Source organism: Salvia hispanica, chromosome 6 (genome assembly GCF_023119035.1).
Source record: "Salvia hispanica cultivar TCC Black 2014 chromosome 6, UniMelb_Shisp_WGS_1.0, whole genome shotgun sequence".
Classification (NCBI taxonomy): Eukaryota; Viridiplantae; Streptophyta; class Magnoliopsida; order Lamiales; family Lamiaceae; genus Salvia; species Salvia hispanica.
In genome coordinates, this window is record NC_062970.1 from 26,795,084 (window position 1) to 26,808,992 (window position 13,909).

General features: G+C 32.2%; 1 protein-coding gene across 1 annotated transcript; it reads right to left on the reverse strand.

Moving 5' to 3' along the window:
• Positions 1 to 6,867: 6,867 nt before the first annotated feature.
• Positions 6,868 to 7,294, reverse strand: LOC125197303. Its single transcript, XM_048096030.1, has one exon. The coding sequence runs from the start codon at positions 7,219 to 7,221 to the stop codon at positions 6,988 to 6,990; it is 234 nt and encodes a 77-aa protein (XP_047951987.1). The 5' UTR covers positions 7,222 to 7,294; the 3' UTR covers positions 6,868 to 6,987.
• Between the last annotated feature and the right edge of the window lie 6,615 nt (positions 7,295 to 13,909).

Below are 13,909 nucleotides of genomic sequence, written 5' to 3' on the forward strand. Positions count from 1 at the left end.
TTTTATTTTAAGATATTCTTTTACTTTTATCTTAGATAATAATTTATATTTAATTAAATTTAATGAACCTTTTAATTTTATCATTTAACTTATCTTATAATTATAAATATTCAGGAAACGTATCTTTCAATATAAATATAAATAATCAATTGAAAATTCGGATAGTTATTCTAAAAAAACTTCGATTTTAATCTTCAATCATCACGGTTAATCTTTTTATTATTCTCTACAACTTATTGAGATTATTGGATAACAAGATGATATTATATTTATAGATTATGCTAAGTTAAATAATGAAATATTAAAAAGTTCATTAAGTTTAATTAAATTTAGATTATTATCCAAGATAAATGTAAAAAAATCCCTAAAATAAAAAGATTGTACAAGGACCTAATGAAAGTTATGATAAAAGTACAAGGACCTACTAAAACGAAAAATTGTACGAGGACCTGATAAAAATATTGTGAAAAGTATAAGGACCTATTAAAACAAAAAAATTGTACAAGGACCTAATGAACATTTTGACTAAAGTATAAGGACCTAAGTATGTATTTTGCCTTGATTTAATGTAAGATGCATGACATGATAGGTTGTCATTGAATAAAGATTATACGTTGCATAATATACATACGAAAAACATGAAGGAGTGTAATTGTCTTGATGTGATTAATAAGATGCTACTGCATAAACCAATGGTCAATAAATTATAAATAAATCAATTTACTAAATGACACAATCTCACTGGTTGATAAGTATTTTTTCAAAAATTTATATATCTTTTATCTATTATATTAAATAATTATAAAAATTATACCTAAATTCATAATTATTCATCCTCCATAAATAGAGACCTCATTTGCAATATTTTTTTATCATAAAAAAATATAATCTTTTCTCCTCATATAATCCTTCTGATTTGGTTGTAGTCTTCTTTATTGTTCACTATGAATGATGATAAAAGTAATATATTCTCCGATTCTCAAAATTACTATTACTAATTTTCATCTTATGTTTCATGTAATTCTCAAAATTATATTACTAATTTTATATTTCAATTATTGTAATTTATGTTGCTTATTTGTTTATTTTATAATTTTCAGTTTATCATTTATTGTTTTTTTTTTATCAATTTTTATTGTGCAATAATAAATATTTCATGTAATAATATTATTATAAAAAAATAGAAATGAATATATAATGGTGTGGTTGGATAGTTACTGATAAATCATCATAAAAGGTATAGTTGAGTTGGATGAATATTGAGCATATCTTAAAATATTATAATTCATTCTCTTATACATATTGTACAAAACAAAAGCTTGATTGCTTGACAGATTTATAATCAATCAACTATAATAAAAAAGTTCAAAAGTTACATCAATTATATAGCTTCTTTAAAAAGCTTTGCACAAAACCTAAATAGAAAGGCAAATGTATACATTGAGCCAATCTATGTAGATTTTTTAATATGTGAGATGGAAATAAACCATTGATTAATAACATAAAAAGGATTAAAACACATATTTCAATACATTTTTGCAGAATTTGTCAATTCTATATGCTCCATATTAATGGTTATAAGAAATATAAATGCAGTTTTGAAAATACAATTAAAAAAACATACAAATTTTTTGTAAAACTAGCGGAAACTCTCTTGGATTTCCTTCCAAAAATTTCCCCAAAAATAATTGTTGCTTTATATATTTATAGATTATAGATTATAAATTAATATGACAGATAGATATATTACAAATTATATAGATTACAGATTCGCAATAATTTTTTTGACTGTATTTTCAAAATTGTATTTATATTTCTTAAATCATTAGTCAATAGAATTATTTTAAAGAAACTACCTTTACGTATTCTCAACCAGCAGTTAATAGCATGAAAAAGTAGATATAGATAAAAGAAATGTGAATGATGAAGATAAATGGATGTCAACCAATGGAGTACATAAAGCTGCAAATCAATATATAGAAAGTGATGCAAATTGTGTTACAGGTGCAAAGTGTGATCAAATACACACAAAAAAAAATAAAAAATTTAGAGTTAGATTAGACATTCAATATAACCAACTTGGAGAAAGAGCTTCTCTGCATCTTGAATTGTGAAATCTGAATTAGGCAATTAGATATAATATCATCCCATTCTTGAGCCATGTGCTCTAAAAAGAAAATCAGAGATAGAGTATGAATCTCATCAATAAAGCCACAATTTTTTCACATATTGTAAGTGGGGTGAAAAGAGACGGTTGTATCTAATGTGTATTTAGTGCCGTGAAAAAAAATAGCTAATCCTCCAAGCTTCAGCCTTTATAAAAAGAGCCAAAATCTTTAAGCATTCTCCCACACAACAAATTCGAACAAAAATTTAATTTAAAAGGCTCTTAAGATCGAGAGGCCACGTAGCAATCGATCAGTTGTGTTAGCGAGGCCATGCAGCAATCGAGGGCGAGGTGGATCTAGAGACGGCAGCCGGAGAAGTATGTCGCAGCGAGATCGAGAGTGAGACAGAGACAATTAATGGGGTCGACCGAAAGAGGCAAAGCTCGTGTTGTGTAAGGTGGAAGCGACAACCGCTTGCTCAACGACACCACTTTTACCATATATATTTTGGTGTATATGCTAAGTATTTTTTTTATCATGGGTTGAGCTTATTATGTATATGTTGCTATAATAGTAGTCCAATAATCATTAATAGTTGTAAATCTGTTTTCATATATTTAACTCTATAAAATTTGAAAGGTTTATAAATTGGTGCAAAATGATGTTTGGATGCATCTTAAACTAAAAGATGGGTGATTTTAAGTATAAAGTTGTGTATCGTAATTTAAATTCTTTTGATATAAATTGAATACAAGATGCAATATTTTGGTTGAAGATGCCATTAATTGTCTCACTCTCAATGATGTATTTCTACTATGAGACCGTTATAATTTAAGTGTTTTGAAGAAATATACCGCCTCCGTCTCAAGATAAACAAGTCATATTCCTTTTTTGGGATGTTCCACAATAAATGAATCATTTTTCTTTTTAGCAAAAAATTCCCCTCTCTTACTTTATTCTCCACCTACTTTATATGAAATTAAAAATAGTTTTTCGATTAAAAATATTTTTATATATGAAATCACGCATAGCGCGGGTGGAAATCTAGTTTAGATAAATTTGAGCAATCAATAAAAAAACAAAAAAAAAATGGTAGCGCTTAAAGCCCTTGGCCATAAGGTGTTTTGCATGCATCTCTCTCCACTATCAATAATGTTGATAGTGGATAATCTTGATAGGGGATAATACAAGTTTTAATAGTAGGAATATCAATGTATCCTGTAACCCACGGACCGGCCCGAATAACCCTAAAAAAATACAGGGTTAGGGTTGCTATTTTGCAATCAGAATTTAAAATCGCGCTATTCAGGCTTACCCGTTTGGATCGTCGGGTTAGGCGGGCGGGCCCATTCAGGTTACGGGTCAGCCCGTCGGGTTGAAGATTTGAATAAAAAATATAATTAATATAGGGTTTATTTAATGCTAGGGTTTCTTACCTTGTATATGTTGGGGTTTGGTGCCCCTTGCACATCGGAAGACTTGTACAAAACAAATAAATCAGATAAGGATCTTTTTGACCGATTATGCGATTAATCAATTCACATGTTAAACAAATAATTACATGCTAGAACGCAAATAATTCATGCTTGGAAAATATAAATCATAAACATGATTTCTACGGTTTAGAGTTACCGATTTTGATTCTCCAAAGAATCAACGATTGCTCGCGCCTTTTCCACGTGATGATCTTCAATACAAGACCACAGATCTTCTAATTGGTTCATGAACTGTATCTCGATATCAGGGTGGGCTGATCTTATCAAAATACTAGGACTCGAATAAAGAAGACATAACTTTCACACGGAGGAGAGTTGAAGAATTTTCGAGCTCCTCTAAAAACTAGAGAGGGACGAAAATTTCATAATGAAAAAAACTGTCATTGTCTCTCCTTTATTCTCCTATTTATATTAAGTTCATATTTTGGCCCGGTCAGGGATCTATGGAAGGTTTTGGATATGAGCTCACCCCAATTAGCTTTTTACTAATTTATTGAACCCACAATTTAATACAATCTTATATTGGAATATTAATAGCAACCACTACAGAAGTAATATTGACTTCCCCATCCAAATCCAAAATTACAAGTAATCCGAGTTTTCGTTATTTATATTATTTATTTCTCATGCTTAAGATATAAATGTGCATAAATTAATTAATGTCTACTATGGACTTAATTAATTAACATCTTATTAATTTCAAGAGTGGACTTAGCAAGAAACACTTATTTATTATTCATAGAGTAATAAAACTCCAACTGACCAGTTTTCCGAATAATAAAACCTTGTTTGAGCTTCTCCTGAGAACATTATCAAACGAGACTCACCTCGCACACGATTCGACATAATAGCAATCCTAGCACCGCTAGATATTAATCACCACTACCCAATATATCAGTATTATTGGGTTGCAAAAAACCTGCACCATTTGATAAGTCAAAGTAGTGCATATCCAATACCGTATGCTCAATGCTAAAGTATGTAAATTAAGAAATAGTTATTTATCAAGATCTAGTCTTTCAGTAGATAGTATAAAGACACGTCTTGCTGTTAGATCCATTCAGTGCTATACCACACCAAAGTCATCTTATTTCAGAAAGACTTAGAAATAATCGGATTGACATTGCAACCTTTCACGATAGGTAGTCTAAGCCTATCTGGGTTTTGAAATTCTTCTTTCTCTTTTGCAAAGCATTGCATAGAACCGACTGTGTTACCTTAAAGTGGACGACGCCCACAACCAGTCTACTAAGCAAAAGACTTAGACTTTGTTTGCTTCTTATACATTTAAATGTTTATAAAACATCTTATAAATGCACAAGCAAACACAATGTAATAATATACTGATCCTATTCGTGCGATACTGCTCGAATAATACTGAATCGGGTTAAAAGTGGATTGTAGAGTTTTTCGTATACAAGCAAGATTCTGTTCGCACGAAACTTGCTCGAAATATGTTTTTCAGTATACCAAACCTAACAGTAGATCTTTGTTACAGATTCTCCACTACGCCTCCAAGTTGTACAACAACAACAGTACAAGTCTACAACTTCTCCCCTCCACTTCTCTCATTGAGTCTCTGCTCCACTTCTGCATCGCGCGATTACTCACACCGCTGTGGCCCAGTGGTCTCGCCTCCATTACTTCTCCACTGCACGTCTCCATCTTCTTAGTTCTTACACACACTGCTGGCAGTCTCCTCGCCTCTACCACTTCTCTATTCCACCCCACGCATCCATCAGATTACATACGATGTCGCCGGTAGTCTCCACTCCGCCGCTTTTGGTTACGACTCCACTGTGTATGTTTTTATTTTACTTGTAGTTTATAGAGAAATTGGTGATAAAATTATTTATTCAGACTACACAAATGATTCAAGCTATGTGTATAATCTAATTAGAGCATCCTCAACACCGAATGTCTCGGCGGACTTCGGAGAGCCTTCGGGGAAGGGCGTGCGGGAAGTCCAGCATTGGGGCGACGGAGGGCGGATACGGATGTCCCGTGCGGACACGGGAAGGGCGCGGCCTTCGCGGGAAGGGCGTGCGGACGTCCGCCATTGCGGCGACGCGCGGACTCCCTGCGGACTTCCCACTGTCTAGTGGGAAGTCATTATGACGTGGCAGTGCTGGGAAGGCTATGGAAGGTCCTTATGACATGGCAGGAGGTGTTTTTGGGAAGTCCGTCGGGAAGGCCATGAAATGTCCGTCCTCGCTGGAGATGCTCTTACTATGTTACTTGTAAATTAATTAATTGCCTGCATATAATTTTAATTGAGGATGAAGCCCTTGGCCTGTTGGCCATAAGGTGTTTTGCCTACGTCTATCCACTATCAATAGTCTTGACACGGGATAATACAAGTTTTAATAGTACTCCGTTAAACTAGTTAAGTAAAAAAGAAAAAAAAATTATTAGAGAGTCGTTGATAGAAGTTAAATAGATAGAACGGAAAGAGAGAAAGTATAAGAAAAGACGGAAATTAATGCCAAGTCGTGTTATCAAAGTGAAATAGAACTAATTTTTGTGAATGGATAAAAAAAAAAAAAACTTGACTATTTATTATAGAGAAATAGAGTACTCCTACTATTTTTGTCTTTTTGATACATTAATATATATAATTTTTAGTCTTTAAATATTATCGAAACTGTGCGTAATAGGAGTAGTATTTATTGTTTCTTTTTGGTTCTCGGATGCAGTTCTGTTGAAAGCTCTTTCGAGTACGAATTTGAGTATAAATTAATTTTGTAGTATATCATTAATTTATATTGCTCGTTTTCTAATTATTTCTCTTATTATCTATTTATATCTCAGTCATGTACTGTTCATGTCATAATTATTTCTGTCGTGACTGATAATTTTTAGTATTCCCTCCTTCTTTCATAATTTGTCACCATTTAATTCGACACGGGTTTTAAGAAATATAATAGAAAGTGGATAGAAAAAGTTAAAAGCATGTGAGTCCTACTTTTATATATTAGTTTTATAATAAAATGTGAGTGGGAATGAGTTAGTGTAATATGAAGTCTACTATAAAAAATGGTAAAAGTGAAAGGTGACAAATTTTTAAGGACGGAAGAACAAGAAAATAGATGACAAATTTTCGGGATACAGTAAGTAATAGTTTTGCCCCCAATATAATAATCTTCGTCCGCCACTGAATCTACTGTATGATTGGTGGATCTAATAATACAGAGAATGAAAATAAAATAGATCTAAGATGATACAACTATGAAAGACGATATAGAACAGATAAAAGAAAAAGATAGATAAGCAGATGGTGTTTCCAACTTATATTTCAGAAATATGAAGAACATAACACACCTATTTGTGTGTGGTATATTTATACTGTACAAAATTGGGGAAGATGAATTGTATGAGTAATTCTAATTGGGAGCCCAAGAGCTCAAATACATAACAGTTCTAAGAGACTCCTCCGATTGCTTCGATTGTTCACGGTGTTGGGCCGAGACTCTGGTGGGCTTGTTAATGTAAGATCTGAGATTGGAGTTGGCTTGCTGCTGAAGAAGCCTGAATGCGTAATTCCATCGGCAGAATCCCTGATCCTTCAGCGCTTCCACTGCCCCAATGCTCGCCGCTACTAACCTTGTTGAACTCATTCTTCTTCTAATATTTGATTTTGTGTTTTTGAGATAAATGTAGATTTGTTTTGGATGGTGTTGAAAACTAAGATTGTGAATATATAAAGGAGGTTGTGGTCAAATAGCCCCTTGTTTTCCCATCTAGGATTGCCACATCACACAAATAGTATGGGCCGCCTAATTATTTATTACTAATTGAAACTATATTATATGCGCCGCAGTATTTTGAAAAACCATTAGCTAGCCAAAAAAAGACAAAAAAATAACTAAGGCTGCTACTGTGACTGGAACCCCCAGATTCATGGCCTACCATGCGCTTGGCTGTTGAATCGCCATCTCCTCACTCTGTATACACTCACTACTTGTATTTCGTACTTCCTCCGTCCTAAGATATTAGACTCGTATATTATTTTGGGATGTCTCAACATATTTGAACCATTTCTATTTATGGTAAAAATTTAATTTACTATCAATTTCACTTACACCACTAAACAACACCTCCTAAATTCTTGTGTCAAAAAAAAAAATGAGTCTAATATCTTAGGATGAAGGGAGTAGTAATTATTATATCAATACCAAGTTTTTTTTTTTCTTGAGCTACTTTCCTCTTCTCCATTGCACTTATTGGATCATATATATGTCGTCTTATTGTCGTTACTAAGTTACACTACTGTAGAAATGGATTATCTTGAATAAATTTTTTTAATAGTAATTTAGTTTTCACATAAAATAACATAAGGGATGATGATATAGGGAGATAATAATTTCATCTCATATTGCCAATTTTGGCCAGCTGGACTTTTGATAGTAGGCTAGTTTCCTTGAAATCGATACTGTTATAGAATTGGACTACCCCCATCCCACGATAAGTCACATTTCACTTTTATTATAAATGGTAATTAGATTATACATGCTTAACACGTATTGATGAAATTCGCGAGATTATACATGCTTAACACGTTCGTGGAAGTTTTCCGTCGAGCAACCTACTGTTTTTGCGGCCATAGAGAGTTTGATAGCAATAAAATAAAACGCACGTAAAAAGAAAGCAAGATAAAAAGAATTTCTAATATTGTTGATTGATTAAAATGAAGGTCTCCTACATATTTATAATATGTGGGGATACAATAATATCTTACCAAAATACGGTAAATCAAATAGGGAAATTGGTAAGAAAAATCGTGAACTTTTACAAAAATTTGGTATTTCCCAACCTTTAAAAGGGGTCTTAAAAATCACCGACTTTTCAAATTGTGCGGATTTTCCCACACTAAAGTTTTCGGCGTAAATTTTGCCTACGTGGAATGCCGAGCATGCATATCATCATCAGTTTCATCTTCCCTATAAGAAGGAATGTAGCTCTGACTATTATACGTAGGCAAAATTTACGCCGAAAACTTTAGTGTGGAAAAATCCGCACAGTTTGAAAAGTTGGTGATTTTTAAGACCACTTTTAAAGGTTTCGGGAAATATATATATTTATGAAAGTTCACGATTTTTCTGACCAATTTCTCAATCAAATAAAATTATATCCCAAGCAAAAGATATGGTGAATCAATAAATTGCGGAAAAAATGTGATAATTCAATAGTACTAAATAAATAATAAGATACTGGAGATATTTCCGAAAATGTGCTTGTATCAACTCGCCCACAGTTGAAATCCATATTGTCCTCAATATGGAAACCAAGAAGCAAGAAGGCATCCCGTCTCCGAAATCTGACCATCAAGAAAACATCATGAAACTCTGTATGCTCATCAATCTTCATCCTCAGACCACTATCAAATAAAATTACATCTCCAAATCCATATTTCTTGTGCTCTGAGTTTCGCACTTATACAACTCATCAATCTCTTAACCACTCCCAAAATGGCAACATTTGTGGAGGCAATAGACACATTGAATTTGATTTTAGCAAATGTGTTGCCATTCCAAATCCTATTGCTCGAAGCTCGATAATTCCAGTCAGCTTTGCAGTAACTGATTTGGCAGATAATTGCTTAGCCATTTCCTATAGATTGCACGATTTTGCACCTATGATGGTCATCCAAGATAACTCCTTCCCGCCCCAGACCTTCAGCAAACTGGCATTCTCCTCTTCCTTCACATCGAATTTGTTGGTGAGCAACACTTGTAAGAGGGAATATCAATGCTCTTGACATCTCCAATATTATTCCCATGCTTCTGTTAAAAGTAGAAAAGAGATAAGGGGTTAACAGATTGCTCTGTAACAGCTTGGGGACGTAATTTTTGACAATCCATGAGTGTTCTGTAGAGTTATAGATGATATCATATACTATCCGTGGATGTATAGCAGCTTGAGTGCTCAGTGAAATGGATTATCACTTAACATCAAGATGCCATTTATATAGAGTTTCATTTTATCATTACTTTTAGGGTATTATTTTCGTCGTTTAAAAATAATTTTTTTTAAAATGAGACGAGTTTTAATGTATAATTGAATAAGGGTGAAAAAAAAAATTATTGAAGCATTATTAGTAGAGAATGACTCTCACTTCATTAAAGAGATTTTTTTTTTTAAATAGAAAAATTATAATTTTAAGGAACATGCCAAAATGAAAATGGTTACTCTCTCCGTCCCACTGTAGTAAATATAATTTTTTTGGGCACGAGTTTTGAAAAATGTATAAAGTGGGTTAAACAGAGAGAAAATTAAGCAGGAAATATAATGAAGTAAAAATATGAAGAGAGAAAAAAATAAGAGATAGGATATGTTTATTTTTTGCTACAAAAATGACTTAATTATAATAGGACAATCCAAAAAAGGAATCCATCTCAGCTACAAAGGGACGAAAGGAGTACTATTTTTTAAAGAAAGATGTTGTAATAATATAAACTCTCTCCATCCCAGTGCAAGTGATTGATTTCCCTTATTTTGGTTGTCCCACTATAAGTGATTAATTTTCATTTTTAAATAGAGTGAACTACATAAATGGTATCTGATCTATCACTTTCGCACATAAATGATACCTGATCTTTATTTTATATCGTTTTTGGTACCCAGTGACAAAAATAACCTTATGTACCAAATATGTGGTATTTTTTCATGGAGGATACTTTTGGAAATTTCAAATAAATAGTACCAAATATGTGATTATTTTTTCTACCTTTCTTATTTCTCTTTTTTTTCTTCTTCTTTCTTTTTTCATCATTTTTTTCTTTCTTTTTAATATTTTTATCTTCCTAGCTTTTTTTATTTTTCTCCTTAGTTTATGTTTCTTCTTCCTTCTTTTTTTCTTTTTTCCTCTTTTTAAAGTAATTAAATCAATTGAATATTTTTTATTAAATTATTTTATACTCATTTTAAGGTTGAAACACCTAACTGAATACAATTCACAATGTTAAATTTTTATTAAGGCTATATTGATTAGTTACTAATTTAATGTAAAATAATAATAATAATAATAATAATAATAATGATAAATATTATTATTATTACATAATATTATATGACTCATAATTTATATAATAATACTACATTTATTTATTAATACTAGCAGTTTTTAGTATTATAATAATAATAATTAAATATATTTAAGTATATTTGAATGATATTAAAAATGAATTAATTATTAATTTATAACATTAAAACAAGAATATTAATATTGATTAATAATAATAGTATAAAGAATTAGGAGAATGAGAGAAGATATTATAATATCACTTTTGGTACTAATTTTATGCACGCCTATAATACCCTTTATGATATAAATGGGAAAATATATTTGTTTAAAGGGCATTTTGGGAAGAAAATTGCATCAGGTACCAAAAATGTGATTTTTAAGTACCAAAAACGATATAAAATAAAAATCAGGTACCATTTACGTGCGAAAGTGAAAGATCAGGTACCATTTATGTAGTTCACTCTTTTAAATAAAAACAAAACATGTCTCTCATACTTTATTCTCTTTCGTACTTTAATACTCTCTCCTTATCTCTCATACTATTCTTTTCACTTAACTTAATTAATACTACTCCCTCCGTTCCTTCATAGTTGAGTCATTTTTCCATTTCGGAAAGTTCCTTCATAGTTGAGTCATTTCTATATATAGTAATTTTTTCTTCTCTCTTACTTTACTCTCTCTTACTTTATTCTCTCTACTTTATTCTCTCTACCTTTTTCTCTTTCTTACTTTTTTATATATTTATTTAACACACTTAACATTCATTTCTTAAACTCCGTGCCGAAAAATTCCGCCCCAACTATGAGGGAACGGAGGGAGTACTACATCTGACCTGGAAAAATAGAAAATTTAAAATGCCACAAGTTTTAATGTACAATGGGTAAAGTTAAAGAGAAGAATTGGTAAATAAGAGAGAAATAAAGAAAAATGGGTAAAGTAAGAAAGAAGAAGAAGAGATAAAAAGAATAAAAGTAATGTTAGTGGATTACGTAATTTACATTCTAAAATAGAAACTTTAAATATTTTTATTTTTAAAGGACGATCCAAAATAAAAATAGTTTCTACTCGTAAAGAATAAAGATAATATTATTTTAATGTCCAAAACAATCAATCATTTATAGCGGAACCAAGGAAGTATTTAGAGCATCCGCAATGGTACATAGGCTAGCCATTCTCTCCCCTGCCACGTCAGCAACACTAAAAAATCCACCTGCCACATCAGATTTAGGGCCATAGGCCAGACCGTAATAAAAATAATTCAAAATATACTACATTTACGGAATTAAAATCACGATTAAATTACCGAATTAAATTTACGAGGCATATACGGGAAAATTCATTAATTTTATTTTTAAAAAAAAATACATTAACTAAAAATAAAAAAAATTGCATAATAAAAAAAAATCCGGGCTTCCACACACGAGCCACCGCCCCACTCTACTCCTCACTAATTTATTAAAAAAATACATAAAAAAATGTTAGTATGCCTTGAATCCGTTATAGTTTGCCGCTAGCCGAACGGGGGCTAGTTTTTGTTTTAGGTCTTAATTTTGTATTGGGCTAGTTGTTGTTGTCCATCGCTAGATGTTGCTCTTGTACAGAAATTTAGAGATAGAGAAAATCATGTTTATATAGTTTTTCAAAAATAAAAAAAGAATAAAAAAAAAAAAAAATTAAAAAAAAAATTAAAAAAGAATTAAAAAAAGAATTAAAAAAAAATTAAAAAATAGCGCTGGCCGATCGGCATTTGCCACAATGGCGGCTAAGCCGATCGGCCAGCGCTTGACACCCGGCCATTTGACAAGCGATCAGCCATTGCCCACGCCGATCTGCTCGCCGATTGCAATGGTTCGGCTAGCCGATCGGCTAGCGCGATGAATCGGCTAGCCGGTCGCTAGCCGACCATTGCGGATGCTCTTAGACATGGAGTTAAAATTGCCTGCCCCAACATGGACCGCATTGGGTATAGCACAAGATATTCATAATGGAAGGATACATGGGCGGTTTCCGCGGTGCTAACGAAAAGCCCCCAGTTTCAAACATTTATTATTTCCATGTGCCCCGCATCTAGATTGGGGAAAATTCCCATATCCGAACATACACTTGGTTTTTGTTTACTTGTTGTAGGTTTAAAATGGAGTTAAGAGTATAATTTACTAATTCTGTCTCCCAAAATAATTGTTATATGTATATAATTTTTCTTTTTGGTAATTAGTTTATAGCATATCCGGTGGTTATTCGCAGTATTTTTTTTCTTTTTTGATAATTATCAAGGATATCTACCAATGGGTCCAGTGATTATTCACGGTGCTGATTTATAGGCATCTCAATGGGATGAGACAGTTGATCATAGGATTGGATTTAAAGCTGCTTCATACTCAAAAGCAGGGATCAAATCCCTAACTATTTGGTTAAGGATGGACGAGTCCCATGTCACTCGCTCCATACCCTTGGGTTTCATATTTTCTTTTTAGTTTGTCCTATAAAATTTGTCATTTCTTAAAAAAAATCTCTTTTACATGAATATACTCCCCCTGTCTCACTATAAGTGGTCAATTTTTCATTTCGGACAATCCACCATAAGTGATAGATTTTCTTTTGTGGTAAAAAAAACACCACTTTTATTTCTCTTACTTTATTCTCTCTTCTCTCATATTTTTTCCTCTCTCATACAATATTCTCTCCACTTAGAGCATCCACAATAGTGCCCTAGCCACCGGCGTGCGGCTAGGCGTTCGGATAGGGCGCTATTGCGAGCGACCAGCCGAGAGGAGGAGAGAGAAATGCCTGGGAGCTAGGGCGTGGACGAGATACCCTTTATTTTAATTTATTATTTCAACCCTGTTTTGACGGAATAGAGTAATTGAGTGATCGAAATAAACTGAAACGAAGAGACACAAATTTACGTGGTTCACAAACTTTGTGTACCATTTGGTTAGCGGCAAACAATATAGATTCAAGACATACTAACAAACTCTATATTTACGGCTCGTTGCATTTCATTTTATTTACACCACTCGTAGAAGTTTTATTTTAATTTTATTTTATTGGAGTATGTTGGAACTTTCTCCAACTTTTTTTCCAATTTAATTTCATATTTGTCATTTTATATTTGTTGGGCTAGCGCATTGCTTGGATTGTTGCTAGGTTGTCTTCCTTTATTTATAAAAAATGAAAAAAATATAAAGTACTACTTATCATCCTTTTCCTTAAAACAATCTTCTGAAAAATTTAGCTATGAATCTACTGTGTGATTAGTGGATAAAATAATATGAAGACGG

Bases quoted from the DNA above. Each gene is read 5' to 3' on its own strand.
- LOC125197303 (XM_048096030.1), bottom strand. From the start codon at position 7,221: ATGAGTTCAACAAGGTTAGTAGCGGCGAGCATTGGGGCAGTGGAAGCG.